Source organism: Phalacrocorax aristotelis, chromosome 2, assembly GCF_949628215.1.
Source record: "Phalacrocorax aristotelis chromosome 2, bGulAri2.1, whole genome shotgun sequence".
Taxonomy (NCBI): Eukaryota; Metazoa; Chordata; class Aves; order Suliformes; family Phalacrocoracidae; genus Phalacrocorax; species Phalacrocorax aristotelis.
The window spans coordinates 20,860,472-20,888,340 of NC_134277.1; the positions used below are offsets into that span (position 1 = coordinate 20,860,472).

The window sequence follows — 27,869 nt, forward strand, 5'->3', positions numbered from 1 at the left end:
AATAGGTTAAATAAAACCTCCTTTTTTACTTATTAATTTTTATCTGCTATAGAAACACAAGCTTACCTTAACTTATAACCATTGTATGTACACCTAGGATCTTGGTTGATCACTACTCAAAAAATACATTAGCACACTGTTATTTGAAGATTTTCATGGTCAAGAGGTGGGTAAACACTGAGAATACATCCACAAGAGCCCAGTAAGCAGACAGAGCACTCTGATTAAACTTTGCAGAACTAAGTAGGTAAACCCTAACCCCTGAAGTATAATCAGTCATTTATGATAACTGCATTTAAAAACAAAAACAAAAAAACCACCACCAACCCTAACTGGTTCTCTCGAACTGCAGAACAACTTCATGGTAAAATACACTCTCTTGAGTATCTTCAAACACTAGTAATGACCTCATGAACTGAAACTGGAAAAGACTCCCAGAGTCCAGAAAAAACAAAAGCACATTAAAGATGGTTGTCATGATTTAGTGCAAATCAAAGGCACTTCCAGCCGGGAGACCTGCTTGGTATTTTCAAGTCTTGAAAGTCAGGAAAAAGCATCTGATCTGCCTGGTGCAATGACAGAAGTAACACCAATCCTAAACCTCAACCAGGACATGAAAGCACTTCGTATTTTAAAATTCAAAAGAGACACCCATCTTCTTTCTCCTCCATGCTAGAAAGTAGCCTGTAAACTCATTTTCCCCATGAATGAGGAAGAACTGTGTCCATGGACCTTCAAGTCAACTGACTGTTCACCTCTTGCCACTACAGCTTCTGTGTAGGAATTCTCTCTCAAAACTGATAAATCCAGTAGGGTAAAAAAAAAACAGAATGGTGACAGTTAAAGCCATTCAGCCTCAGCTGGAAACTTCTGTTGCCTACCTGCTGGATGTTACTGGATGCCAGACAAAAAGGACAAGTGCCAATCTAACTGCAAATGGTGAAGACGGTGGATACAGAAGGGAAAAGAGATTGGAACAATAAATATAGGTGCCTCAGTTGTAGAACATAACTTAGAGACATGTCATGATACACAGCTTATCTAAGGCATGATGTTTGGTTGAAATATCAATGCCTGTAAAATGGTTTAGCTGATGGAAGGACCAAGTTCAAATTCATGCATTGACACCACTGATGTAAGAAAAAGCAAAGACTATGCCTTTACCAATTTCCAACTGGCAGACCCGAGTTAGCAAAGTGTAGTCCTAGAATCATTGAAGCAGCATAGGACTTTGTTGATTCTCTGTGCAAACACAGTTCCCTTTTAAGGTGGTCAACCAAAATTTCTCACCATTTGAGCCTCCCTTTATAGTTCAGAACCAAATGACTCTTCAAATGGTAGTAGCTGTGAATAAGATCCTGCCAAGTAAATCTATGACCACTTGAAAACAAGGTAGGTACAAGGTAAGATACATGACTCCTGGAGGAGCGGGGCGATGGGGAAGGAAAAAAAAAAACAAACCCAAACAACAGCACCACAAAAACCCCAATACACCTCCCAAAAACAGAGCCAAAGGGAATACAGGAATTTGAAGCACTTAACCTATGAGGGGCACTCTAGTTCAGCTAAACACTAAGAGAAAGTGCACCTCCTAGGGTATACTTCACCTTTTTGTGACAACATGAGAAAAAAAATACTATGGTATTTCTGTTCCTGTCTGCTAAATATGGGCTCTGTTCCATTGCTTTTTTAATCCGTTTATCCTCTGACGGAGTTTAACACATAGAAGTGATGGTGCACAATTCTTCCTTATTTAACTTTTCCATGTCATTCGTGATTTACCGACCTCTCTTGTACCCCACCTCAGTGTCTCTTTTTCAGGCCAAGAGTCCTATACTATTTACTCATTCCTTATAAAGATGCCATTTCTTGCCATTGTTGACTACCATGGCTGCTCTTATTGAATAGAAACTGCTTTTCCCTTTAACATGAATTTCATTTGCCCTCTTACCACCTTGTCAACATAGGCTGCTGAGGTCTTTCAGCAATTTGTGACAGCTGATCTTCATAATAGCTCACTGCATAACCTAGCATAATCAGCAAACTTGGCTTCTGTTCCTCCTCGTTTTCCTAGATCATTTATGAAAACATTGAGCTGTATGAAAGGCCATAACGCTGATCTTTCCAAGATTCTGGTGGTAAAACTCTCCACTGTGAAAACTGTGCATCTATTTGTTTGGAGGTTTTTTTAAATTTTTTAATCTGCTACTAAACTATGACACAACCTCTCCCCTTATCTCCAGACTGCTCAATTTAAGTGTCTTCAGGGAGTTAGGTTGTGTAACGCTCTTTGGGAATAAAAGACAAAGATAGACGGAAAGAACAAACTAACTCCAATTGGTTGTGATTTCCCTTCACAAAAGCTATATTGGCTCTTCGCCAAAGCACTGCATTTTTAATTCACTACTTTAAAATAGTTTCTATCAATTTGTCCAGAGATGTCACCCAATTTTGTGTGAAACTGGCCAACAGGTTCCAAAGTTACAAGACAGAAAATCACACCGGCATAATGCAAGACTTATTTCTTTAGGAAACCAGTCCACAAGAATTACATAAAAATATGAACTGCCACCTATAACAACCAAGTGTTATTTAATATTGAAATGTATTCTATGTTGGCCTGCACACAGTATTTCTGCTATATATATGTACCATACACACGTGCATGTGCAAGTACACACACACACGCATAAGTACATATGTATTAAGCTTGATTTTAATTCTGCAGGTTTATATCCACTGTCTTAAATTACTGTAGACTCTATAAATTAAAAGTTGATGCCTTATATGCACACACACAAAAGTTATATTTGATACACTCATTGTAAAACAGATTTCCATTAGGAAATGAAAAATATAATAAACATGAAATATAAAAACATCATGTCCAGTACAGTATTCCTTCATACTTATACTCTAATTGTGGTGGCTCTCTACACCTATGATTTTGTACTCTCTTGCCTTGATAAATGCAATCTTAAATTAACTTAAATTCATATAAAATGCTACCATAAAGATATTTTTTCTGGTTCATTACTGCGACTATGTCACCTTTCTGCACTCCTCCAGTGCCTCCCTTATTTCTTCACCATCAAATATGAACTACGTATCTTCATTTATATGACCTTTCAAATACAAAACTGTAGCATATATATCAACTTTCATTTGCTATTAAGATGTCAGCCTTGGCCACCTCTTTGCCAGGGCTAGCCTTAGTTGTCCATTTGTCAAATCTCCCAAATAAACCCCTCTGTACTTTGACTTGATACCAGCATTTTTGCATAAAACATGCAGAACTATGTCTTTTCCTTTTTAAAAATCTTTTCTTAAAATGTTCTGATAACAGACACTGGTTAGTTAGAGCACTGATGAACTGTAACCAGCATTTATGCTACTAGTCATAATATAGTCATTATTACTACACACTTCCACAGATCATTTATAAAAATCTGTGTGCTCTACGAAGATGGGACTATGTAATATTACACAGTACTTCTAGCCAATGTAAAGTTTTCACAACAAATACAATGTTTATTAATCTGTTTTCCAAACAAATTATTCTTTTAACATTGAAAATAAGCAGGTCAATAACATGGTTTGCTATCTTAAACTCTTGTGATAGTTTACCTGAGTTGCAGCAACAACAGTAGTTATAGAAGGCGCAGTTGAAGGTGACAGAGCTCCCACTTGCTGCAAGTGGCCTGAAGCCTGCTGAGGTAAATGAGAACTGGAAACGGGAGTGCTAGATCCTGAGCCAGATACTGCATTTGGAAATGATACTGCTACATCATTGCTGCTAAAAATACCTGAAAAAAATTACAAAAATTATTACATGCATCTCTCTCTCTTCCCCTCCCTCTGTTTTCTAGTAACCATGTAAATATGCAGTAGAAAATTAAGACAAACAAGATCACTTAATACATAATGCAGAAAGTTCCTGTGTTGAAATTCTAACCATGCTGATTGATAAAAGTGCTCTCATCATTTGACATTCTACAGTTCAGGGAACAGAGATTGATTCAGTTCTAAGTTTTTATAAAACTTGTGATAAATCAATTTTTATGTGCATTACAAACTGCTCAAATATTAATGGTAGCAGAATTTTTGGCTAAAATGCCTGCCTTCAACTGAGTCTGCTATCAGAGTTTGATCTTTCAATTAATTACTGTAAAAGTTAAAGTAGATAAAGAATGAAGTATTGGGCTATATAACAGAACATCCACAATACAAACGGAAAAATACTTTTTAGCTTTAAAGTAAAATGTTTCTGAACATCATACATTTGTCCAAAACTGTAATTTTCAGTACTAAGGAATGCTTGTGTTATTTTCAGAAAAATATTGACAGCATGTCTGAGGACAAAGTACTCAGATTTGCTGGTAGAACTGTTAGTATTTCTTTTATTCACACAGTAAAACTCCATCCGTGATCTAAGAATGCTTGACTAACATCTCTGCTAGAACAGCCAACAAGTAAGTGACTAAACATGTTAACATTAGTCAGACTTGTATGTTAGCAATTTAAATAGGAAGAGTTCATACCCCTCTGTGAAGCCGTTACTTCTGTTCATCTACATGCAGGGTAAAGTTCATTATACAGGTTGGGAAAAAAACCCTACTGACCAGAAGCCCAGGACAAGAAGTAGTACCTGTCTATGAAACTGTTAGGCTCCACGTGCATTAGATAAGTGAGCTGTCAGCTGGCCAAGGAATATCAAGCATGGTAGCACTGAACTGCAGTTAGAGGAAGAGTGCCACAGGGAGTAAACAGAAGTAGAATGAACATGGTTAGATCAAAAAAAGCAACAGAACTGAAATGCCAGTTAGAAGGCAAAGGTGGAGCTAGTTTGTCACTCATACAAATAATGATTTGAAGAAGGCAGTGACAATAAGAAGATATGCAATGTTAAAATACCATTCACCACCCAGCAATCCCTCTGAGCACAGGCAGTCAAGGGAGACTAACATCATCCAATTCCACACATAATATGCAAACACTGATACATCTTAAATTCCCTGCCTCTATTAATTGTCAAGAAAAGTGGAAGAGAAAACCAGCCAGACCCAACAGAAAAAGGCGATATGAAAAAAACAGCTGAAGACACATTCCGACAACACTTTTTTCCTGCCTAACCGAGGTTAGTGACTTCTTACCATCTTCTCCCCAATCTCTTTAGCATAGCACAATTCCATACCAGCTCTGCTTTTCTACTGAGCTTCCTATCTTTCTCCCTTTCACACACCTCCCTCGGTCATCTTCTCCTCCCTCTTTTTTTTGGTCACCATCCCAAAAATCTACAGTTATGGCATTACTAGCAGTTAAGATCCTTAAAGCATTCATTTTCTTATGACCTTTCTCCAATTACATCTGCCTCATCTAACTAGACAGTAAATTCTATGGATCCTGCTCTAGATTTGTCCCTGCACATCACCAAAATGGACATGATTAACAAATAGCCTTGCTACTGAGTCTACTGTAAAATGTGATACAATTACAACCACAAAAACTGAAATATACTCCAGGATCTCAAAAGATTTTTTTAAAATCTGCTTTCAGAGATTTCAAATTAATAGAAGGATGAGACTTTATACTCTTTGTATTTTGAATGCATTAGAACAACTAAACATACAAAAATTCTTGAAAAATATTAGATTCTCATGCAATTATCTGGCTCCAGGAACCATTAATTTTAATGGTAAAAATAATGAAATATCACAACACTTATGTTCAAATCATAAGAGCTTGTCACCACAAATGCTATCACTCCCATAAAACGTCGAAGATAATGAGCAGAGAAAAACTTTTAATGAGAATCAAGTAGTAAAAAATAAAGATATTTTGCCAGAAAGGTAAAACAACTCCAAAATTTTAACGCTATTATAGATTCTTTTTCTTAAGTTTTCAAAATCTTACATATTTAATAACTGCAGAGCTGCTGCTGTGTCTATTTTAATGATAAGGTTTATTCCTCCTCTTAAAAATAAAATCCTGGAATACAAACAGATAGCTACAAAATCACAGGCAAGAAGCTATTTCAAAAGAAAGACAAGCAGTAAACTAGTTTGCCAATGGAATGAGGGAAGTTATTATTTGTTGCTAGTAGTAGTAGTAGTAAAAACACACACTATTTGTTGCTGATGCAAAATACAGGACAGATATGACCTATCCACACACTCTTGTTTGGCCTATTTCCATTTAGCAATACCTTACTTAATGCATAGAGTACATGCATCTTCTGGAACTAGTCATGCAACCAAGATATTACTCCATGCAGCATTTGACTAAGAACTGTATGCTGAACATAACAAATAAACCCTTGACACTCACACCCTTCATAAAATACCTGCATAAAAACTATGTGCATATCATATTAGAAAACTAAGACAGTACATATTTGAAATGTCTCAAACATATCAAGTTGTCCTTTTGAGGATTTGGAAGAGAGAAATCACTTTCTGGATCAGGAGGGAATAATAACAAAAGCCTTAACAAATCACTATAAACCACATAGTTTGTTTTAAACATCAATCTTGAAGTCCTTCCCATATTACTGAAAAGCCAAATAGCTATAGCTTCTGATGAATGGCACTGTGTAATTTCCCAGAGACAGAAACAGCATGGTTAAATATTATCTTCAGTGTTTTAGGCAGAACACACTTCTTCAACTGTAGAGGGAAATGGACATGTAACACTGTTCAGGTGAAGTTTGACTGTGCTTAACACTACTAACACAGCTGCAGAATGTAGTTTCAGGTTCTGACAGATAAAAATGCATGTACAGCCTGCATTGCTGGAGTGAAAGGCTTAAAAAAAGAGGGAACCGAAAAAAGAAGGGGGGGTTGGGGGGGAAGGCATCTCTGGACAACAAATAACTGCCTGCTTAGCACAGAAGGGTAGTACTATACAGTAGTGAACACAACAGAGTATGAAGATTGGAAAAAAACTGTATTCTTTTTGCTGGCAATCAATGACAAAATAGATAACAGAGGAAAAAAATTCAAGAATAGTGAAAAACAAGATAGCTTCAAGTCAGAAATAGCTGTGCAGCAACATACACAAGTGGCACACAGAACAATTTTAGTGATTTTATTCAAAATCTCAAAAATAAGTAGTTCCATGAGCAGATTTAAAAACACAGATTAAATTCTGGCTTTCAACAGCATCGCATCTCACAGATTACATCAATACACTAAACTTTCCCACCACAATTTCTTTATCTTGCTACAAAATCCTCAGTTCTTTTGATTTTCTAGTACTACAGCCCCCTATGTTATTCAGCTCCCTGACATTCCCTTCCTATGCTGCTGATTACGTAGTTCAGCAAGCGACAAAAACAGGCTGTGGTTACTCTTGTAGCCATACGCTCTCTATCCCTATTACAGGAACTTAAATATTTTAGACTCCTTTATCAAGTTTGCTCAAAAATGGACAACAGGCTCAAAGCTTACTGAGTGCCAAAATCAAGAGAGCCAACATGTAGGCTGCTTCCTTATGAAGCTTAAGACAATATTCTCCCTACAATAAAGCTGTATTTTCTTTGTAAGTCAGTAACTTGAAACTCTTGCAACAATTGTGACAAGGGGAAGTATTTGAGGTACATATCATAGGTTACTGATCCTAGCATTTTGCCAAAACTTAAGGGATAAGCAGAACCCGGTCAAAGAGTTTTTCTAAAATTGTGAACTTGCAACCACACAAAAGTTGCACAGAACTACAGAACCTTCCTACTTGGGGGAGGACAGATGGACGCGGGGCAGGAAATTTTGAATTACAAGAACTTTACAAAAACTGAAGCTATATATATGTTTTCAGTACCTTTACTTCCTGTGATGTCAAAATGTCTCCCCTAAAACCATGACAACTTTCTATATAGAGCAGAATGAAAAAGTGCCTTTGAATGAAGCTGTCCATTAATTAGTAACTAAACATGTAGAAAAATTTGTTCAGTTACACAAGAAAGAACATGTTGTATTCCAGTAGAACGTTGACAGTGGAAGAAATATCCCACAATTTGTTATTTTGTAATATGGACATAAGCTAAGGTGAATCTAATGCTAAACACAAGCAATTAAGAGTTTATTTGGTCACAGTTGTCAAAAGAGAAGCAAGAAAGCTGTGTTTGAAACTGCCAAGCTAGCAACAATACTTCATTTCAATTCATCTGAGAATATGAATCTGAAACTATATGAAATAAGTATGAATCTGAACCTATAGCTTGGACACCAGGGCCAACCTGTTTCCTTCATGAAGAAATTTGAAATCTAAGAATCAGATAATCAAGCTGTTTTCCTGCGGCTTGATGAGCAAAGTGGTAGAGTTCACTTTCAGATAGGTTTCTACAAGATTCTGCAGCAACAGTTCTAGAAGAGCACAGAAACTACAGTTACTGATCTGCAAGCCAGCACTTCTCTCCCTTTCAGTGACTGGGGTCCTTTTCTGAAGGAGGCACAGCAGCCTCTGTCACAGATCAACAGTCAATACCCTCCTTTTATGAAGGGCATTCTGTGTCCTCTCCATGATGAGGTAGAAGGAAAAAAATCTCCCAAAGAATACACACCGCTTGTGGTGGAGGGGAGGAGGGAAGATACAAAATATAGGTATACAGGTTTTCAAAATGGAACAACTATTCTAATTTCATACTTATCGACAGAAGGCAGACTGCCATAATTATTCCATTTGAAAATACTCCATAGATTGATTTATGATCAAAAACCAAAATACTTGACACGAACCTCCACACCCCTGAGGAACACAATTCAGCATGGCAACATCACATACATGATGAATCAGTGACCTAAGAACAAGGTCATACCACCTGAAGTGTGCTATCAAACTCCATTAAAATTAACCCCAGACCTTTGACAGCTCAGCTAGCAAAAGATGTTCAGTCAATCTCTTCCACCTACTTTCATTCCTATGTTCATGTTCCTGACTGTACAACTATTTGCATTCAGAAATTTATTCAGTAATGGGTGGGGGGTGAAGGACCAGAACTGATCCATGTAGCTACCAAAATAGTCTACACCTCTGTTTAGCTAGTCCCACCTGCTATCATGAACAATGTTATTTTATACTTGATCCCACATTTATTAATGACCACACATCAGCAGTGTTACAGAACCCACTCTTCAATAAACCGTAACAGCTAACTAACCAGCTAAGTACATGAAACAACACACACGAGTTGCTTAAACCAAGCTCAGTCAGGCTGTATACTGACTTTTATTTCCACAGGTAGGTTTTTAAGTACAAGTTTTCAAAACTGCCTAAACCACTCTCGGAACGGTTACAGCTTCCTGGTGTAGAGCGTGCCTACTCCTACTTTGAATTAATCCAAGCTGCTTATGCTACAGCCCTTACTACAGAAGGGCTCAAACCCACATTTGTCATAGCCCAGCCAAGGTGAATTTGCTCTCTGAGAGGAGAGGTTTGAACATGACACAAGGAGATAGATGAATGACAGGCTGGACTAGGACCACAGGGAGAGCTGGATCATTTTTCTAGCACAGTATATCCACCTCGAACAGTGGCCAACAGCAGCTGCAGGAGGGAAAGCACAAGAAAAGGGCAAGCATGAAGAAAAGGACATGTATGTATGAACATACAATAGAAGAAGTAATACTTCCCTTGAATATTCTACCAGCCCGTAGAAATCTACAACTTACAGATTCTGAGCTTGAGGAGTGGTCTTTGTAATTACTAGCCCTAAATTTGCTTCCAACCCTGCCCCCATGAATTTCTTTCCATCCTTTCTGAACAGTTGTAACTTTTCATCCCTTGTCCTGTGGCAAAGTTGTAACTCAGTTAAACTGTGTGGTCTTGTTTTGGTGGGGTGGGACTGAAAGACAGGGATGACACAGGGGCAAACTTCATTTCATTTGGTTCCTCCAGATGTTCTGACTTGCCACAATAAATCTTTGAGATGATTTATAATTGCCAGTTTAAGGTTCACATATATAATTCAGATTTATGAAATAAGACACATTAAGAATTTCATGCTTATTCTAGTATGATTCAAAAAATTTTGAAGTACTCTTGTAGAATAAGAGCAATAAGATAAATAGCTCCATGATCATACCTGAGACACAAGTGCTCAGCACTACAGGAAAGACTCTACCTCGAGCGTGTCACAGCACAGAAAGATCTTTGCAAGAAGAAAAAGTTAGACAGATATGGAGCAACAATTGATAAATAAAGAGGCTAACTTTTATTTAGAAGTTTACTTTTGTCACAGTGAGCAGACATACACGCCTAAGTTATTTTAATATGACATACTAAAGAAGTAGTTTTAAGCTTACTAAACGAGTATTCCTGAGTAGAAGCATGACACTTGTGATCTACATTTCTTAATGATTTCCAGGGAGAATTTAATGTGCTTGTTTAAGATCTCCAAAGATCTACTATACCTTCAAACCATTCTGACAGCCATCTATGTCAGTGCTGAATGCTGAAATGGTGAGTCACTGGAAGCACTACATTCCTCTTCATTGTCAACATAATATAGTCTTTTAAAGGAGTTCCTACTTCAACAGTTTTCTGTTTTGGATTCCAGTGATCTGAAGTTGGTGTCTTTGAAGGCGTGCTGCAGGGATGCTTGACTGAGCCAGAATTTTCAAAAAGTGGGCCATTAGAGAGGCTAACAAATAACAACGGCAATTCCATTGTGATTAGTTATTTCTGGTGGTGGGGAACAGCTGTTGCCTGAACTGCTGAAGGACTACACGTAGCTGTCATTAGCAACAACTAAAGCTTTAAAGCGGTATTCTAGAAACGCACGGACAGGTAGTTATACTTAAGGTTGTAACATTTGATAGCAGACAATAACACTCCATTATTGAATACTCTGAAAAGAATTGGCATAAAGGAACTACTTCAGGATGACTTTGTAATTTGTCCTTCTCTTGTTCTTCCTTTTTTTAAATTTATATGGTTTAGCTAAGCATTACTCTCCCCATGCTTCAATACACGCAGATGCCTGTAAAAGGCTGCCCAAGTTGGCTAGATTAAAAAATTTTAACTCATTCATGCTCAGTAGAGATTCTGACTAGTTTAGGTTATCTTGTTAAAAAAAAAATCATAGCATATATACTAATTTTTGCCTGCATTGATGTGCCGGCCAAGTCTGAAAACTTTCTTTGGAAATGTGCTGTCTTCTAAAGCCAATCACAGTGCTAGGACTGGCACGATGACTGTCTGCTCTGTGCTACAACTCTCCTCACCGCAAGTCACAAATTAGCATAAGTCAGAACAAGCATAAACAGAGACCTGAAAACAGGAACAGGAGTAAGAAATAAAACAGAGAGAAGACAGAACGAGTGAGAACAGGAGTAGCCATAGAAAGGCTACAACCAACCATTACAATTTACAGCTAGCTCTAACATAAAATTATAGCATTCAGGTCATCACTCCCCATAGTCTCTTTTTTTTTTAAAGTATGTGCTAAAATCCTCAATAGATATATATGTGTCTACCCCCTCCTCATGCTTTCCAGTGGTAGGCCCATAAAAATGATGCAGAAGAGATGAGACGTCAAGGTCAAGTCAAAACAAGTTTGACTGTAAGGTCCAGAGTAAGACCAAGAAGGACAAAGCACAAAGTTACCACACATCAAATAGCTGTGAAAACTTTACATCTCTCAACTGCAATTTTTCAGGCTTTTTTAAAACAAGTATTTTAAAAATCATGAAAAATACAGTAAGTTGACCGTAAAACTGAGAAACAGGCTGCTGAGTATGAAGTCTCTTACTGGCAAAACTGCAGTGTGCGGCTTCTTCCTTGAAGTGTCTTGACTCCTTTCTATTAAGACAGGTATCTTTATAGAAAGATACAGCCTGCATGACTCAATTTCATAGTCTTGTTTTTTAACTGACCCTTTCAAATTTGTTCTAGTCTTTAATTATCATCTTTCCTCTTTTATACTTTGTCAGCACCAAATTCAACTGACAGGCTTCAACCATCACCTTTATACCAGTATAACCATCAAATTAACTTCTCCACTCCAAACTTGTATTTTTCTCCACTCAACCCAAAACTCTCAGTTTTTTGTTTTCGGTACTTTGTTGCTGATGTGCAGCCACCTTAAACTCCTTGCAATGAAAAAGTGTCTCCACCAAAACTCTTACGGACAATGACTCTTAGAGTCCTCAGCATTTTCTGACTCATAATCTGATTATGCTGTTGTAGTAAACTATCTTCTTATATTTAAATATTTCTCAAGTTTGAACGTTTTCTTTTCATTCTATACACACATGGCAAGATCTTTCCTTACTGTTCATGTTATCAAAATTTCTACCTACCCTCACTGATTTCACTAATATATACGTTTCCACCAAAACACGAGTACGCAAAAAACTTATGCAAGATTGGGGTTGGGGGGAGAGTAACTAACTTGAAAATCTTAGAGAAACATGGAAGGGTAGATAAAACACACCACCACCACCACCCACCCCCCCAAAAGAAAAATCCACAACCAAACCACCAACCCAAACAAACAACAAAAAAAACCCAAACAAGCAGATCAGATGATAAATCCTGTCCAAACTCTGTTCTAAAACAAACATGAGGTAACATTATGCTTCCCCACAATAATGAGTCATACAAAGCATTATTGCTTGACAAGAAAGCATACAATGTTAAGTAACCACTTTCCTCTATGCCCTTCCAACTTCTGTGATGGAGTTAGGAATATACAATCAGTTTTTTAAAAAAGTGCAATGTGGAAAGAAGTCATCAGATATGGTGTTCTGTCAGTTTCTATTCTGCACTGTTGTGAACCTATATCTTTCAACATTAAACAGCAAAAAGGCTCTGCTTATAAAACAGCAGAAACTCACCAAGTCCAAATTCAGCACACTTTGTCAGATACCCTTCAGATGTTTTATTTTTGTTCAGAAAAATGGTGAGCTTGCTTTCCTTCATCTCAAAGCTGGTTCAGAGCACTGTATACCTGGGAGAGTGAGAGGGAAACCCTATATCAAAAGGAAAAAAGCTAAACCTATTTCACTAAAGCAAAGCAAATCTAGAGAAATTTCAATATTTCTCACCACATGTAGACTATGAAATAAAAATTTAATATTAATATTTTTGATTATTTAAGAGACCCGCCACTGTAGACATTTGCCTAACAGATGTAATTCATGGCTCCGACAGTGTGAAAAGCGAAGTCCTATAAAACCTTAATGATTGCTAGCTTAAAATACAAAGAACTTCAGCATGCAGAGGTTAAACATTTAAATTCTTATGCATATGCTGAACTCCAAGTCAATACATTTGCAATGTATACAGCATTGCTGTTCCAACACACATGTACAACAATAAGAAAATCACTCTATTTGACTAACACCAATGGATTAAAAAAATCCAATTTTTATTAACAGATTGCCTGACACCAATTAAATACAATATTGAGAAATAAACTTGATCATCTTCAAAATTAGCCTCATGAGAGGGTTTTAACTGTAAATATTCCCTCCTAAATATTTCAGTAACTTTTTAATATAGCTATGATTGCTTCCTACAGATGAACAAAAGCCTTGAAAAAGTAAACCAAGTTCTAATTTAATAAGATATATTTCATTTCCACTGGCTATGAGTGAATACAGAACTAGGGGTACAAAGCTAATACAGAAAACTAAAGGGAAATGGTACATTAAAGATTCAATATTGCTCCCTCTGAAATTGATAGTACTGTTATCAGTTACACAAATAGGCAGCATCAGCCTGTCAGAACAAAGAATGGACAAAACAAGGCTACCTTCACATGCATTACTTCTAGTAATTTAAGTAGTCAGGAAGGCAAGTGGGAGAATGCCTGAGGTAGACACCACTGTAACACACCTATGAATGGAGCACAGAGGAAGAACTAGAAACACTATTCACAAAATTAAAGAAAAGAATCTCAGAACTGGAATAAAACTGCTACCATTTTACTGCGCACATACAAAAAGATCATAAAAAGAGAACTGAGGAACTATTGACCTATCAGGCTCCTGCAGACAATCTACAAAGTTTTCACTCAAGTACTGAACAATTGACTCACTGCAGACCTGTATTTCACCCAATCCATAGAATATGCAGGCCTTCAATCAGGCTTTTCCACAAAAGGCTACCCTTTGTGATAAATGAACCTCTGAAAAAGATTCTAATATAACTTACCATTATGTATGGTATTCATCAACTTCGAGAAAGCTTTTGAGTTAGGAGAAAAAGGGCTTTAAGTTAAGATCATGTTTAACAGACACACAAAAGAATATATGTATAGACAGGAATTTCAGTGAACAATAATATCCCTGAATACATCTTTCTTGTATTAGAGCTCTGATCATTTACAGTAACTCAAATTGTGAAATGGATTTACTTCTGTCCACTACTTTTTACTTATATTTCTTTTGTCAGTGTTTGCTAGCTTTGAAATGTCATGTATAAGAACAACATTCCGGCACATGCCAATTAGCTGCATTTGAAAGCTACTACTACAAATAAAAAACCAATTACTTTCCAGCAACGATCTGTCTTCCCAACAAAAGACTGGTTTTAATTTCATTGTCTGCAACAAATTTAGAAACTTAAACTGAAGCTGCCTTGCTAATTTTAATCAGGAGGCATCATTTTGCTTCACTGATAGACTAACTCAAGCAATCAAGAAGTTTAACAGAAAACAGTTGTGTCTCCAGGACATAGGGACCTCACTTGAAGAAGAACTCAAATGTGTAGAGAGAAAGAAATCTAACTAGTGGTACATCACAGGAGATGCTCACTTGAACTTCCTTTTCTTCAAGGGTTTGGGGTTTATTAAAGAATATTGATCTCTGACCGTGAAGTGCCAGAATATGCTCACATCCTCTGCTGGGTAGCTAGAAGTCTCTCTGTAACTCGGCCTCCACAGCAACACACTTTTACGCCCAATTGCAGAATGATGGCAGTCATGAAGATGGCCCACCTCTTCCACTTATGCCACCAATTTATTCATACTTAGGATAACAACCTCGTGACTACAAAGATTACTTTAGTTTAAATTAACTAGTTCACTCTTTCACGCTACTAATGAACAAAGCCCTCAGCTTACATGTCTGGTTTGACAAGATGATCGAATGAATTATTTTGCAGGTAAAAGTGTAGCGAATACCTCTGTCATACTTCTGTGGGTGAATTTTCTACATACATCAGCCTCTGAGGTCCAACTGTAATAACTGTTCGTGTTCCAACTAGGTGACTGCTTTTCATGCTTTATTTTTCTCTTCTTTATTCTCCCTACAACTGCCAGCTACTAAAGACTGCTGTCATAAGCCTTTTTTTTTTAACTACCAGGCTCTTCTGAACATCAGGATTCCACAAAAATGAACTAACAACAAAGGCAGTTTAAACTTTTGTCATTGATACTAGAATATTACAAAACTAATAAGTCATTAATTAAAAAAAAAATCCTTGCCTTTTACCTACTGCTTAAACTTGAATAACTATCCAAAGTTACTTCCATGGAAAAAACTTTTAAAATTTCAAATATTTTAATGACAATGTTACAGAGCAAGCCTGTAATGTAAAAACACAAATACTAATGTTTTTTAAACTTTGTGGTAGAGAAAAAAACACCACAATATACAAAATCCTGGATGATTCCTTACAAAAGCAGATTAGTCTAATAAAAATGAAACAGTTTGTTTTCATTAACCTCCTCAACAGTCTTCAGCAAACTAACAATAATGTACAAAAATACACTTATCAAAACTTACTTTACAAGAAAAAAAAATAATCACTAAATTGCACAGAGTTAATATGGTTGGGATCATATACATTACCCTATCGGGACAAATTCTGCCTCAGGTGCAGAGGACACAGTGCAACTTCTGTCTGCCACCCCTACGAGAAGAATCATTTCACCCACACCTTCTCACCACAGCCTTTATTTGGTTATGATATCAGTTCATTCTAGTTACACTCAATTTTTGTGCACAAGAAGCAGCAGCCATTTTGATCCACCACTGCTTTTGATGTTAAGGAAAGCCCCTTTCAAATTTAAGGAACTGTTGGGTAGTTTTGGGGAAGGGCGCTTGAGGTGGGGGTGTTTGGGTTTTGTTTTTTTTTTTAAACAAGCACAGTAGTAGATTGCCTGAAGCTACTCCTTTTGCTTTTGTTTAAAATTGTACCACACAGGAGCTACCATTACCCCAAACCATCAGAGGCGTTGTATTTCCAAGCATCACTCAGAGCTTTCACAAGCAGAATATGCTAGATATGTCCCAGTGAAAGATTTACTACTACAGGACACAGACTTCATAGCCAAATGAGGAAGAGATGCAGTTAAAGAGCTGACAAAACAATTCAGGAGACCTAGTCAGCAGCATGGGATTAAAACAAGTAGTTGTCTGGCAACTCAAGAACACACATAAAAACAAAGTAAGACAAACAAATTGCTGTAGAATCCCTTTCAACTGCAGCTACTAAATGTGGAAAAAAAGGCTTTTTGACATTCACTGTATACACAATGCTTAAGAGAACAGTGCCAATTTCAGGACACATCAATTATACTTCAGTAGTCTGCCTCTGTGCTTATCAGAATGAACTTTTCACAATAAGCATGCACTACAATGGAATAAACGTGAGAAGGATTCACACCTTTGATTCTTACTTTGAAAGTCTCTTTTTTTGGAATCCTTAAGATTCACAACAGGAAGTAAAAAGACTGTCACGCAATGATCAAAAAAGACAAATACAGAGTTACGAATTATGAGAAGGGAACAGAGAACAAAACAAAAAGCTTAATTATGCCCCTTTAAAAATTCATGTTGCACCTGTATTTCAAATACTACCTGCACTTCTCAAAAAAGAATATAGTAGCACTAAGAGAGATCTGGAAAGGATAAGAAGGATATCATATGAATGATAAGAAGGTATGTTATCTAGGTCTAAAAAGGATAATGGAGGAAATGACAGAAATGTATCAACTGAGTACTGTAAAGATGCTGAATATTTTTAATGACTATTCACTGTTTTTAGGGGAGTGTCAAAACATGATCAGCAACAGCTGCAAAGTACATCATCCTTTTATAATACATAAAGATATGAAACTCATTTTCCACGTTTCAGATATTAACAGCGGAAGTGGTTTCAGAAATTATTAGACAAATTCATGGAAGAGACTGATTCATGGAAGAGGTCAATAGACAGGTATCCACCCCTGAGATGAGATGCAAGGAATCCTAGTAAGAAAATGTCATGTTGAACCCAACTGCTTTGAAACAAACTGTTCTAACACAGACCCAATCCAGTTACATGTCTAAGGGCCAAGACTAGGTCAGCCCTCCTTGTGACTGATGGAGCTAATTCTAGACTCCCCCCAAGCCTCAACACAGAACAGAAGGAGAACTGTTCCCCTACCACTATTCCCTTCCACACCCCATAAATTGGCAAAAGGCAGATGAAAAAAAGGTGTTTTATTACGGAAGGGGAAAAAAAGTTACTGTCTGCGTTCTTGGTATAACTGCCTCTATTGGCAGCTCTCTCTTCCCTGACTGAAGTACCCTCCCAGCCACCTAGTTTTCTCCTACAACATACAGCCAAGCTATTCAATGCCAACATGCTAAGGTGTCTAGAAAGCTTAGGGATGGTGAACAGTAACCATATATGCCAAAAAACCTATATGCTGTAATAGATGGACTTCACATTCATTGTTTTCCATCTCTGCTGCCTTACACACTTTCAGAATCCTTCCTTTCTTCATCTAATCCTTATGGTAGCTGCTACTGCTTGCTTTAAAACCTTACAATTATTCTTCCTTAAAAACGATGCTGCTTGGGAAGACTTTGTTGCTTCCACCTCATTCATTTCAATTTGTTTCAAAATATCTCAGAATTGACTGTGTATTATTAGAAACATCCAAGTTGCCATCCTTTTACTGTTCATTACCTGTTTTTAAAGGAATTGGTTATGCATACAAAAACTGAAGTTAAATTCTAAGTTTACCACTACTCCCACAGCAGAAAACAGGCCTAGTGACTTTGGCCCTTGAAAGGATGTTATTTGCTGTAACCAACCCCTGAGTCCTTCAGATCAGGAGCTAGTCCATGACCGTTATCACACTACTACTTCTCTTAAATCTGCATTTGAGATTCTTACGTGAAAGCTAACTATATTAACAGTTTATGAGTTGCTATTTGCTCTCAGGGATGGGGGAATGTTGGTGGTTTGGTTTTGGTGGTTTGGTTTTATTTTGGATTTTGGGCTTCTTAGTTTTGAGGTTTTTTTATTTACTGGGAACCTCTCACCATTCTTATCAGGAAATCCTTCTTGTAAATGTTAAAAACAAATAAACAACAGGAAACAGATATAAAGCCAAGTCAAGTATAAAGACTCTGACAGGATTACTTATGCACGAGCCCCAGACACATGTTCGCATTCATCATCTCTATTTACAGTCCAAAGCCCATAGGCGCTCACTCTTCTGGACAAAAGTTTACTTTTTTTTTTTTTTCCAAGTTACTTATTCTAATGAGAACCTCATTCAGAAACTTTTTACCACTGCGTGTAGCTCTCCCTCATGAAAACAAATGCAGCAAGCTAGATCTCTGTCAAAATTAACAGTTTTCTTAATGTTATCCTTATGGCCTTCTCACAGACACCTTACCTATCTACCAGATCTAACACCAAGAAATGAAGAATTCTATTTAAAGGCTGAATAAAAAGTGTAGAAAGAAAATATGAGGCAATGAGTTTACGTCTAAACTAGTTGTTAAATCCTAGTTTAGTTCAAATGGGCAAAAGATTAGCTGTAAATTCAGGATCAGACAAGGAGCAGCTTTTCTAACAATATAGTTTGTTTCACTTACTGTTTCTTGCATTACCAACCACAAAAGCCCCAGTAAGAACAATTTTGTTAAGTATTTTGACAGCACACTGTGTTGTGTACAGCATACCTGTATATCTAACTCCAACAATACTTTTATAGTTATGCCTAGCACTCTGTAAGAGAGGTTTCACTTGAGTAATCTTCTGGAAATACAGTGTTGGCTTATATGTGCCAAATTTTTGCAGTTTATTTATGCTGGTGAATTTTATTTAAAATGAGCTCACATCCAGATGGATCAACATAAAGATCTTGCAGGTTTTCAGCAAAGGTACAGGTAACCTTTACAAAATATCGGGAACTGCCATACAGTGAAAAGGCACTGGGATATATCGTAATTTAGCGTAGCGTAGCCAAGACACATCCTTACACCTACATAGACACTGGATTCCACAGTTTCCCTTTTTTAAAGTGTTCTTAAATACAAAAGCTATTTAAATCTTTTATTGTAACTGTAAAGTTACAAGTCCAGCGGAGAGCTACCAAGATGATCAGGGGGCTGGAGCATCTCTCTTATGAGGAAAGGCTGAGAGACTTGGGTTTGTTCAGCCTCGAGAAGACTATGAGGGGATCTCATCAATACCCACAAATATCTAAAAGGTGGGTGTCAGGATGATGGGACTAGGCTCTTTTCAGTGATGCCCAATGACAGGACAAGGGGCAATGGGCACAAGTTGGAACACAGGAAGTTCCACCTCAATATGAGAAAAAAACTTCTTCCCTGTGAGTGTGGCAGAGCAGTGGAACAGGCTGTCCAGGGAGGCTGTGGAGTCTCCTTCTCTGGAGACATTCAAAACCCGCCTGGACATAGCCCTGTGCCCCCTGCTGTAGGTGTGCGTGCTCAAGCCGGGGGGTTGGAGAAGATGATCTCCAGAGGTCCCTTCCAAACCCAACCATTCTGTGATTCTGTTACTCTGTAAAGATATCCTACTTGATTCCTGACATTTTAACTGGAGCAAGGCATTTGGTCTGTCATCAACCACAGTGTATGAAGCTACCTGGGGACCACCTGACATCAAATATTTCACCACAAAGCAAGAATTGCTGTGGGACACATGCCCCAATGTTGTACCAAGCAACACACACAGTATCACAGCACAGGATATCAAGAGCTTCAGAAAGCTACTGTTCTTAGTCCTATCACCTCCATGAAACCTGTTTAAGAAAGGAAAATAAATTACTTGAGTAAGAAGGAAGCATATGGAAATGTAGAGTTGATAATCAGACACTGATTATATCTATTTAAAAAGAGCACATTATACAGGTAGTACAATTCCTATACATCAACACAGGAATCTGTCCACTCTAAATCTTCATGGATTTGTCCCCAGGAAACATCTTTCAGTTAAAAACTCAATTATTTTAAGGTAACTAGTCTTCCTTATGTACATTATGTTAATATTTCTACTTCAATTTTTTGCTTTCTTTTTAAAACTTTACAGGGGAATCTCAGAAATTATGATAATCAACAACAGCTCTAGACATCAGAGCCTCTTCTTACATAGAAGTTAGTCACTCCAATTGTAATCCTGAAACAACTTTCAGTCAGTTTAACTTCTGATACTGCAGCTCTTCACATCAAATAAATGGAAAATTTAAATGTGAAGTACATTTCCTTCTGATTTTAAAAACCTGACTGTAGCGCTATCACCTCTGACTGACAACAACAGCAGCAAAAAGAGAGTTTTACCATATGAATTGGACAGTCTTCAGAGGCGCAAAAATGCTGCAAATACTATCAGACCACATACACATCACTTATTGTTCAGCTATATTTGATTTCTGAAAGACTTGAAAGTCTGTAAGATCTGAAAAGTACAATTTTCAAGGAGGGGGGAAAAACCCTACTGCTCCTTTTATAGTCAAGCCTCTTCTTTGCCCTACACACACACACACTTTTTTTTAATGTTCCCGTGCCACCTTCAACAGATTTTATGGAGTTAAAAAGCTGATTGCTATCTCGCATCTGACTTAGAAGGAATGCCATACTCTTGTAAATTGGCTCCAGATGCTGAAAAATGTTCACACTCAAAAAGATGTATATTTTAATTTAAAAATCTATATATACAAAATTATATTGAATGAAGGGGGTTTTTTAAGTCTAATTTTTAAAGGAGATCCTGGGAACTAAAGAGTTTCAAGTAAGCAAATACCACCTGTATCTACTTCAGTTTCCATACAGCAAGAGAATTTCATTTAAGGAATATTTCCTTGATCTTCAGAAAAGGGATACACCTCTAAGCAAATATCAAGTTCTGCAACAAAGACATATGATAGGACAGAAATCTTAATCGCTTCAGGGTGGCTCCTTTTTCCCCTGTTCTGTATATTTTAAATTCTAATTCTCAGCTTTATAAAAAGAGCTAAAGAACTAGCATAATCCAAGCACAAAACTGGAAGTTGCAAGTTTCAGTACATTTTCTCTTTCTGCCCCCCCTTTTTTTTAATATAACAATGATAATGCCACAATACTTTTGACTCCATGTATCTGCAAAGATAATCAACTCCTGGAAAAGCAGGCAGTTTATTTTTTTCACTATGCAGGCAAAAGGAATAGCAAAGCTGTCAGCTAGATCTCCCCCATATAGTGTAGTTTACCCAGATTACCCAGGCCTAAAATAAGTGAGCTTTCATTAGGAATTCAAACCTAACACCAAATAAATAAATATAAATATAGATATAGATATAGATATAGATATGGCACTTTGCAGGCTTATGGGTCAAATATAAACCAAAAGCAAACAGTTTACAAAAAGCTCACAGACTTCTTAGAAAACACTCTCTCATCAACCAAGAAAGATTTATAGCTAAATTTGAAAAGTAGTACATACAGCAACTTAAGTAGCTTTTAAGCCCCCATAGTCCATTTTCTTCTCTGCCAATATAGACATGACTAGCAAAAAGCCAATGTATTCATACAGATATTTATTTATTATGTTTCCAAAAGATTGTATTTAGATACCAACTCTGTAAATAGTTCTGTGTAGGCAAAAATCTAGACCTAGAGAATTTATTTTATTTGTTTTAAATTCAGATTTGTGTAGAAGATTTTCACAGCTTGAATAAAAACAAAATTTCAAACATTTTATAAGTAATTACATCTTTTTGCTCAGCTGTTTAAAATTATTGTGTTTCTCCTGAAATGAATAACTACCAAAATAATCTTAATTTTGTTTTTAAATTAAAGACCTAAAAGGGAACTAAGGAAAATCCACATTCCCTTGCCCATATTAATTTGTTCTTTGTTTTGTTGGGGTTTTTAGAATCTGAAATGTACTACAAGTTCAAAATTTAAACATACTATTTGCTGTTGACTGTTAGAGGATAATAAATAAATAGTGTTATATTTTGAAATATAACTAGAAACTAATGCCAAGAGTCACACCATAATTTGGGAATCTAGTTTCAAGTATGTAATCTTCAAAATTTCTTACATTCTCACACAACAATTAGCTAGTTAAGTAAAATGTCATTTCCACAGCTGGCAAGATCTTCTCAGATATAAGCAGGCCTAAGCAGCTTGATATGCAAGCTACACCCTAGCTTTAGAACTTACCTTCCCTTCCCTGGGACATTTTTTCACTTCAGAAAGTCCTCATATCTGTTTTCACTCACAAAAAAGAAGAAAAAAAAATCTACACTTTTTTGAGAAAGGATAACTTCCCTTTTGTTTTGTTTTAAATCAAATTTTGGTTCAAAGCAATGCTCCAAGAGTACTAGACTTGCAACATTCACAGGGGAGCTGATTTGTATCTAATACAAAAACCACTGCCTCCACAGAAAGTTGGGCAGCCTGGAGACTTTACAGGTGGAAAGGCTGAACATTTCTTGTTTTCAGCAGCCCATCTAATTACATACTATAGGTCTGTCCTTTTCTGTCAATATTTTAAAAAAAAGAAAAACAGATAATGAGGCAATTACCAGTATGCAATTACCAATGAAAAAATCTTGACCAGGAATATTAATTCTTCCTGTATAACATTTATGATCATGCTTTTAACCATTTTTGTAAACTGAAATATTCTCAAATTAAAGATATTTCAGTCTATTAAAGACAAAGGAATGAGTATCACACGAGTGACAATAGCTTTTTTTCTCGATATGAGGATAATGTTCAGTTCTCCCTTGTTATTGAGAAGTTTTTCATAACTGTTTTCAAAACATCTCTGATAAGGTTCATTGTTCAGTATTTTTTGTACAAAACATTCTTAATTGAGGAATTATTATTCATTCCATCCGAGTACATCTCTTACAACATACTATTTTAGAAACCACCGTGAACCCTCACAGAAAGCAGCAAAGATGTCTTAATTTCTTTCCAATCTTTGATAAAAGCATAGAACACACCATGTTGGGAACTAATTTCTGCAGCCCCACACTGCCTAACAATTCCCTACTAACTCCTGTATTTTGAAATGCATCATTTGCCCAGTTACAGTCTATTTCATATGGCAAAATGATGTACCATTCCAATCTTTCTTTTAGAAATCGAAGGGATAATACAGCACAGAATTAGGTTCATAGGTAACAGTCAAACAAGGATCTCTGGAGCACGTGATTTGATTCCTAGCCCTAGAACCCACTGCACCTGTAAATCCAATAACTATGCTTGACTAAACTGTCTTCTAGAAGACGTATTACCTGTAAATTTTAAGAACCATTACTGAGAATTGTTCAGCTATTACTTTCTCTCACTTGATCATGTTTTACCTTTTTTGTTAGGTTAAGGATCATTATAGTATCAATTTTTTAGTTCCTCGTATGATATCCACAGTCAGGTAAACTCACTCCTCAGCTTTTCTACAATAACATGCTTTTTCCAGTCCCTGAATCCTTCTCATGGCTTTTCTCTTCTTTACACGCAGGCAATACCAGAACTAGATGCAGTATTTGAAGACCAGAGGCATTCTGCTGAACACAGAGCTACCTTTCTCATATGTTTGCTGTTTATGTATTCAAACGTTTTTAAACACAGCTCAGCACTGGAAGCTCAGACATAACTGATTATTCACTTTTATCCTTTTTCTTTCCAGCCCTTCCTTCCACAGAAGGCCAGCCTTACCCTGCAAGTACACATCCATCTTTCTTAGACATAATCTTTTACTTTTGCTCCACCAACACAACTCTTAGTTTGTATTGCTTACTCAGAGATCCATTTTACCCTGTCATCATACCCAGATTTTTTCAGGAACTGCAGAGTTTTCCAATAAATAGCACGAGGTTGGTAACTGGTGCACAGGGAAATAACACATCCCCAAAGTAAATATTTCAGTTTAGTAATTCACTGATCAAAATTAAATTGAGACTTATCCATTAACTACATTTAATGCAAAGGTTTGCTGACTTCCTATCATTACAGATCTTTCTTTAAAATGTCATGCTGTATCAACTGAAATGCAGACATCTACTATGCCACTGCTTTTATTTTAAAAACCCCAAAATTAAAATAAATCCAATAAGTTATTTTCCGTAACTCACAATAGCCACCATTAATCATTACATCTTTACATATCTTGACATCTTTCTTTCTTGTATCAGACATATTCTAATTACATAACAGTAACTACTTGTCAGTCTCCTGCAACTTCAAAAGTTTTAAAGACTTACTGAAATTTGACACTGATAGCCTAAAAACATGAAAATAGAACGTACTCATCATCACAAAATGCCAATTTATTAGTTCTGTCTGTAGCTGCTCGTAATACCTGTTTTAGTTAAGAACATTAGCAGCGGATCCATTTCACGATAATCCCCATTTTCATAAGCTTCTACTACCTCATGTGATTTCTTCCCAATTCCGTGATGAATGCCTCTATGTCTTCTGCACCAACAATCATAAATTTTAACATTTGATCTCATATCAAACCAACACCATTTCTGTTGAGCCTCCAATATGAAGAATGACATTCTCTGCACAAGAATTTTTGTCTTTGTGTGTTTTCTACATGATTTGCTTAGGCCTAAAAGGTTATTAGTATCTATTGGTATCAATTTGTCCTTTCTATTCTATCTCCTCTGGAATACAAACTGGCTTCTTAACACAGCAAGACTTCTTTTTCTGCTTCGGCTTCGGGGGTACCTAGCAGATAAATATAATAGCATGAACTGTTTCAGAATAATTTTATCTAAACTTTCTCCCAATAGATTTAGTTAGTAAGTCAAAGGCTACAGAGGAGTTTAAACATGACGTCATAAAGATTTAACATAAGCTCTGAGAAACTTGGTATCTCAATGAAAATGATTTCAAGTTACTCATCTACCTTGAAGCTCAGAGTTCTCTTTACACCACCAGTACAACAATGAGCTTAACAGTAAGATCATCTCCTTGGACAGGAGCATAACATTTGGCAAAGGCTTCATCACTGCTTGAATCAGATTAGAAAGAAGAATAAAACACACAGACCAAGCTAAAGCGTTTAGTAAACTCCTATATAAAGCTGAAATTTTGACTGCACAAGACCATAAGATCAACCCAGAGGGGCCTGTGGCAAAAAACTGTTAACTGTTTCTAAATCAGGGTTTGAAATATTGTTATATTAAAGTACAATACTGGTTTTGGATACATCCTTTATTCCAAAAACTTACTAGGTTTACCAACCAGAGCATACTGAAGACTGATCAAGGGTAGAATATATATGATGTAGAGATAAAAATGTAGGAAGACAAATTATAAGGTTGCCTCTATTGTGACAAAGGAATTCCAGGAACAGAACTAGGGAAGACAGAGAAACATCCCTGTACGCTTGAAGCACTGTAATTCCTCCAGCAGCAGGTATCCATGCACAACTTGAAGATAACTGCACAAGAACTTTATCTACCATGAAACAGAAATTTCAGTTTACTTCTGACACTTGACTGCTTTTCATTTTACCTTGCTGCATTACTTCACAAAAGTCAGAGGTACTGTACATCATGTAAAATGCTTTTTTCCCCTATTGCTCTGGGACATGAGTTCTCAAAGTTCGTCACACTCTGGTGTGGACTCCAAAGAAAGAGGGGCCAGAGCCCCCACAAACTACTTCACAGAAAAATACAGACTGTATGGAAGTTATTTATCATAACTGTATTTTCTTCTTCCCACCACCTTATTAGTTTCTGCATTACTGTTGAAATAAAGTACAAGTATGGTAAAAAAATTTTGATATTGGAATCTACTACTAGCAGAGGTAAAGCACTGGGACAAGATGGTGCTCATCTCTTCCAGTGCCTGGATGAAGGTTTTCTGTTTTTTAATCACCATTATTGTGAAAAGAAAAAATAAAAATCTTCAGTGGAAGGGATCACTGCTTTACAATACTTCAGACTAGAAATCTTTACGTATTATTCCCTAGAAGGATGCTGAGAATGAACTTAATCCTGAGAATACAACTAGTGTGACTTTTTAAAAGTTAAATAGCTCTATAAAATTCATAAAGTTCAGATGAAACCCTCCCCCATTAAAAAACTCAGATCCTGAAATCACCTCGAAGACCAGTCTCATTTTGGGGGAACCAGTATCAGCTTTATATAACTCCCATAACAACTGACTTATGTCATCTTAGACAGCAAACCTGCAGCGCTTGTGAATTTCTAGGGGAAAGATAAGTATAGTTTGTAAATAAGCTGTTATTGGCTAAAGCAGCTTTGTTTTTTTTAAAAAAAACAGCGACAGATGTACTGGAAAAATATTAATTAAATATAAAAATTCCTTATCACCCTATCAACTAAATTTTATTTCATTTTTTAAAATTACTTTTCATTCCTTTGAGTATGCTGTTAAAATAATGCATAGTGTTTCCTATCAGATTATAAATACATGTCAGAAAAAAATATAGAAAGAATTAAGATTGAACATTCAAGCACTCAAAATTTTGAAAGCATCAGATCAGTTGCATGGCAACTGTAATACAACCAGAGTGCTGTAGCAGTTTTAATCACATGGCCTTGTACTACTCATGGTACATCTCTGTTCTTATTAAGCAGGAAGAGAGAAGTTCTGTGACTGGAAAATGTTTGGAAAGCACAAATATTTTCACAAAATGAGCAGAATGTACTTAAAAGTTTTATGGAAGATAATTACATATGTATAGATAGCACATGAGGAATCTGCATTACCTTTTAAAATAAGCTTTCCTTCACATTTCATCTAATTTGAATATTAACTGTGAACAGGATTATCATATGTCTGAGGAGTAACGATTTTCATATTTTTTATGGATCTCAACAAGTACTCATAAGAAAATGGAAAAAGAATGGTAGCTTAAGATAGCTGCAGTTAGCAAGGTTATTTTAAAAAAGAGGAAATTCTTGAAAAAGTGCCTCAAAAGATTTGTTTGGTATCACCCAACTCACTCCTGATTCTGCTTCTTTGCAGTAACAAGGCAATTCCAAATAACAGGCAGTAAAAACTTTTTGGCTTGACTTCCCCTGCATTTTTCCTCACTACATTTACATGCACAAAATCTTATTTGGGGTTTTGGGTCAAATTGTTTCTATTTACTTGTCAGATTTTGTTACTGGACAATATAGAGACATTCCAAAAGAGAAACATCAGCATATCATACCTGAGAAAATGTTACGTTCCAATAATATTGGTAATACTCATATGCTCTTCCTCATTGTAACAAAGCTGTAAATGGAGTGCTAAACCCAGAAAATGCTTATGATGGAGTGAGGAAAGCAGCGCTACAACCATATGAAAGGGGAAATCAGGGAGAAAAGTACATTAAAACAACACACTCAGGCTCAAGTAGAAGTTTGTGGATGAATTTAGAGCTCAGGCTCAAAGGCAAAGACATCCCATCTGGTTTTGTTTCCTTGGGTTTTCCGGGTTTTGTTGGGGTGATTTTGTTTTTGGGTTTTGTTTGTTTGTTTTTCATTCATATTCTTTGTCCCCTTCAGAAACTATCACTTTATTAGAGGACAGGCCTAACACTGGCTAGCAAGAATCTAAGTATGCTTAACAGAAGTGAAATTACAGTCTGAATATCATGATAAAGGTAATACAACCTACCAGGTATTTCCATCCATGTTTTCAAAGCTTTTTACAATG

The 27,869-nt window shown here is 36.5% G+C and overlaps 1 protein-coding gene across 8 annotated transcripts in view; it reads right to left on the minus strand.

The window, feature by feature from the left end:
- Positions 1–27,869, minus strand: part of MLLT10 (MLLT10 histone lysine methyltransferase DOT1L cofactor) — a 137,674-nt gene that overhangs the window by 32,468 nt on the left and 77,337 nt on the right. For all 8 annotated transcript variants that reach the window (XM_075082675.1, XM_075082673.1, XM_075082678.1 and 5 more), the window contains one exon: positions 3,628–3,806. In XM_075082675.1, the coding sequence (XP_074938776.1) occupies positions 3,628–3,806 (179 nt within the window). The remainder of the gene's footprint in view (positions 1–3,627; positions 3,807–27,869) is intronic.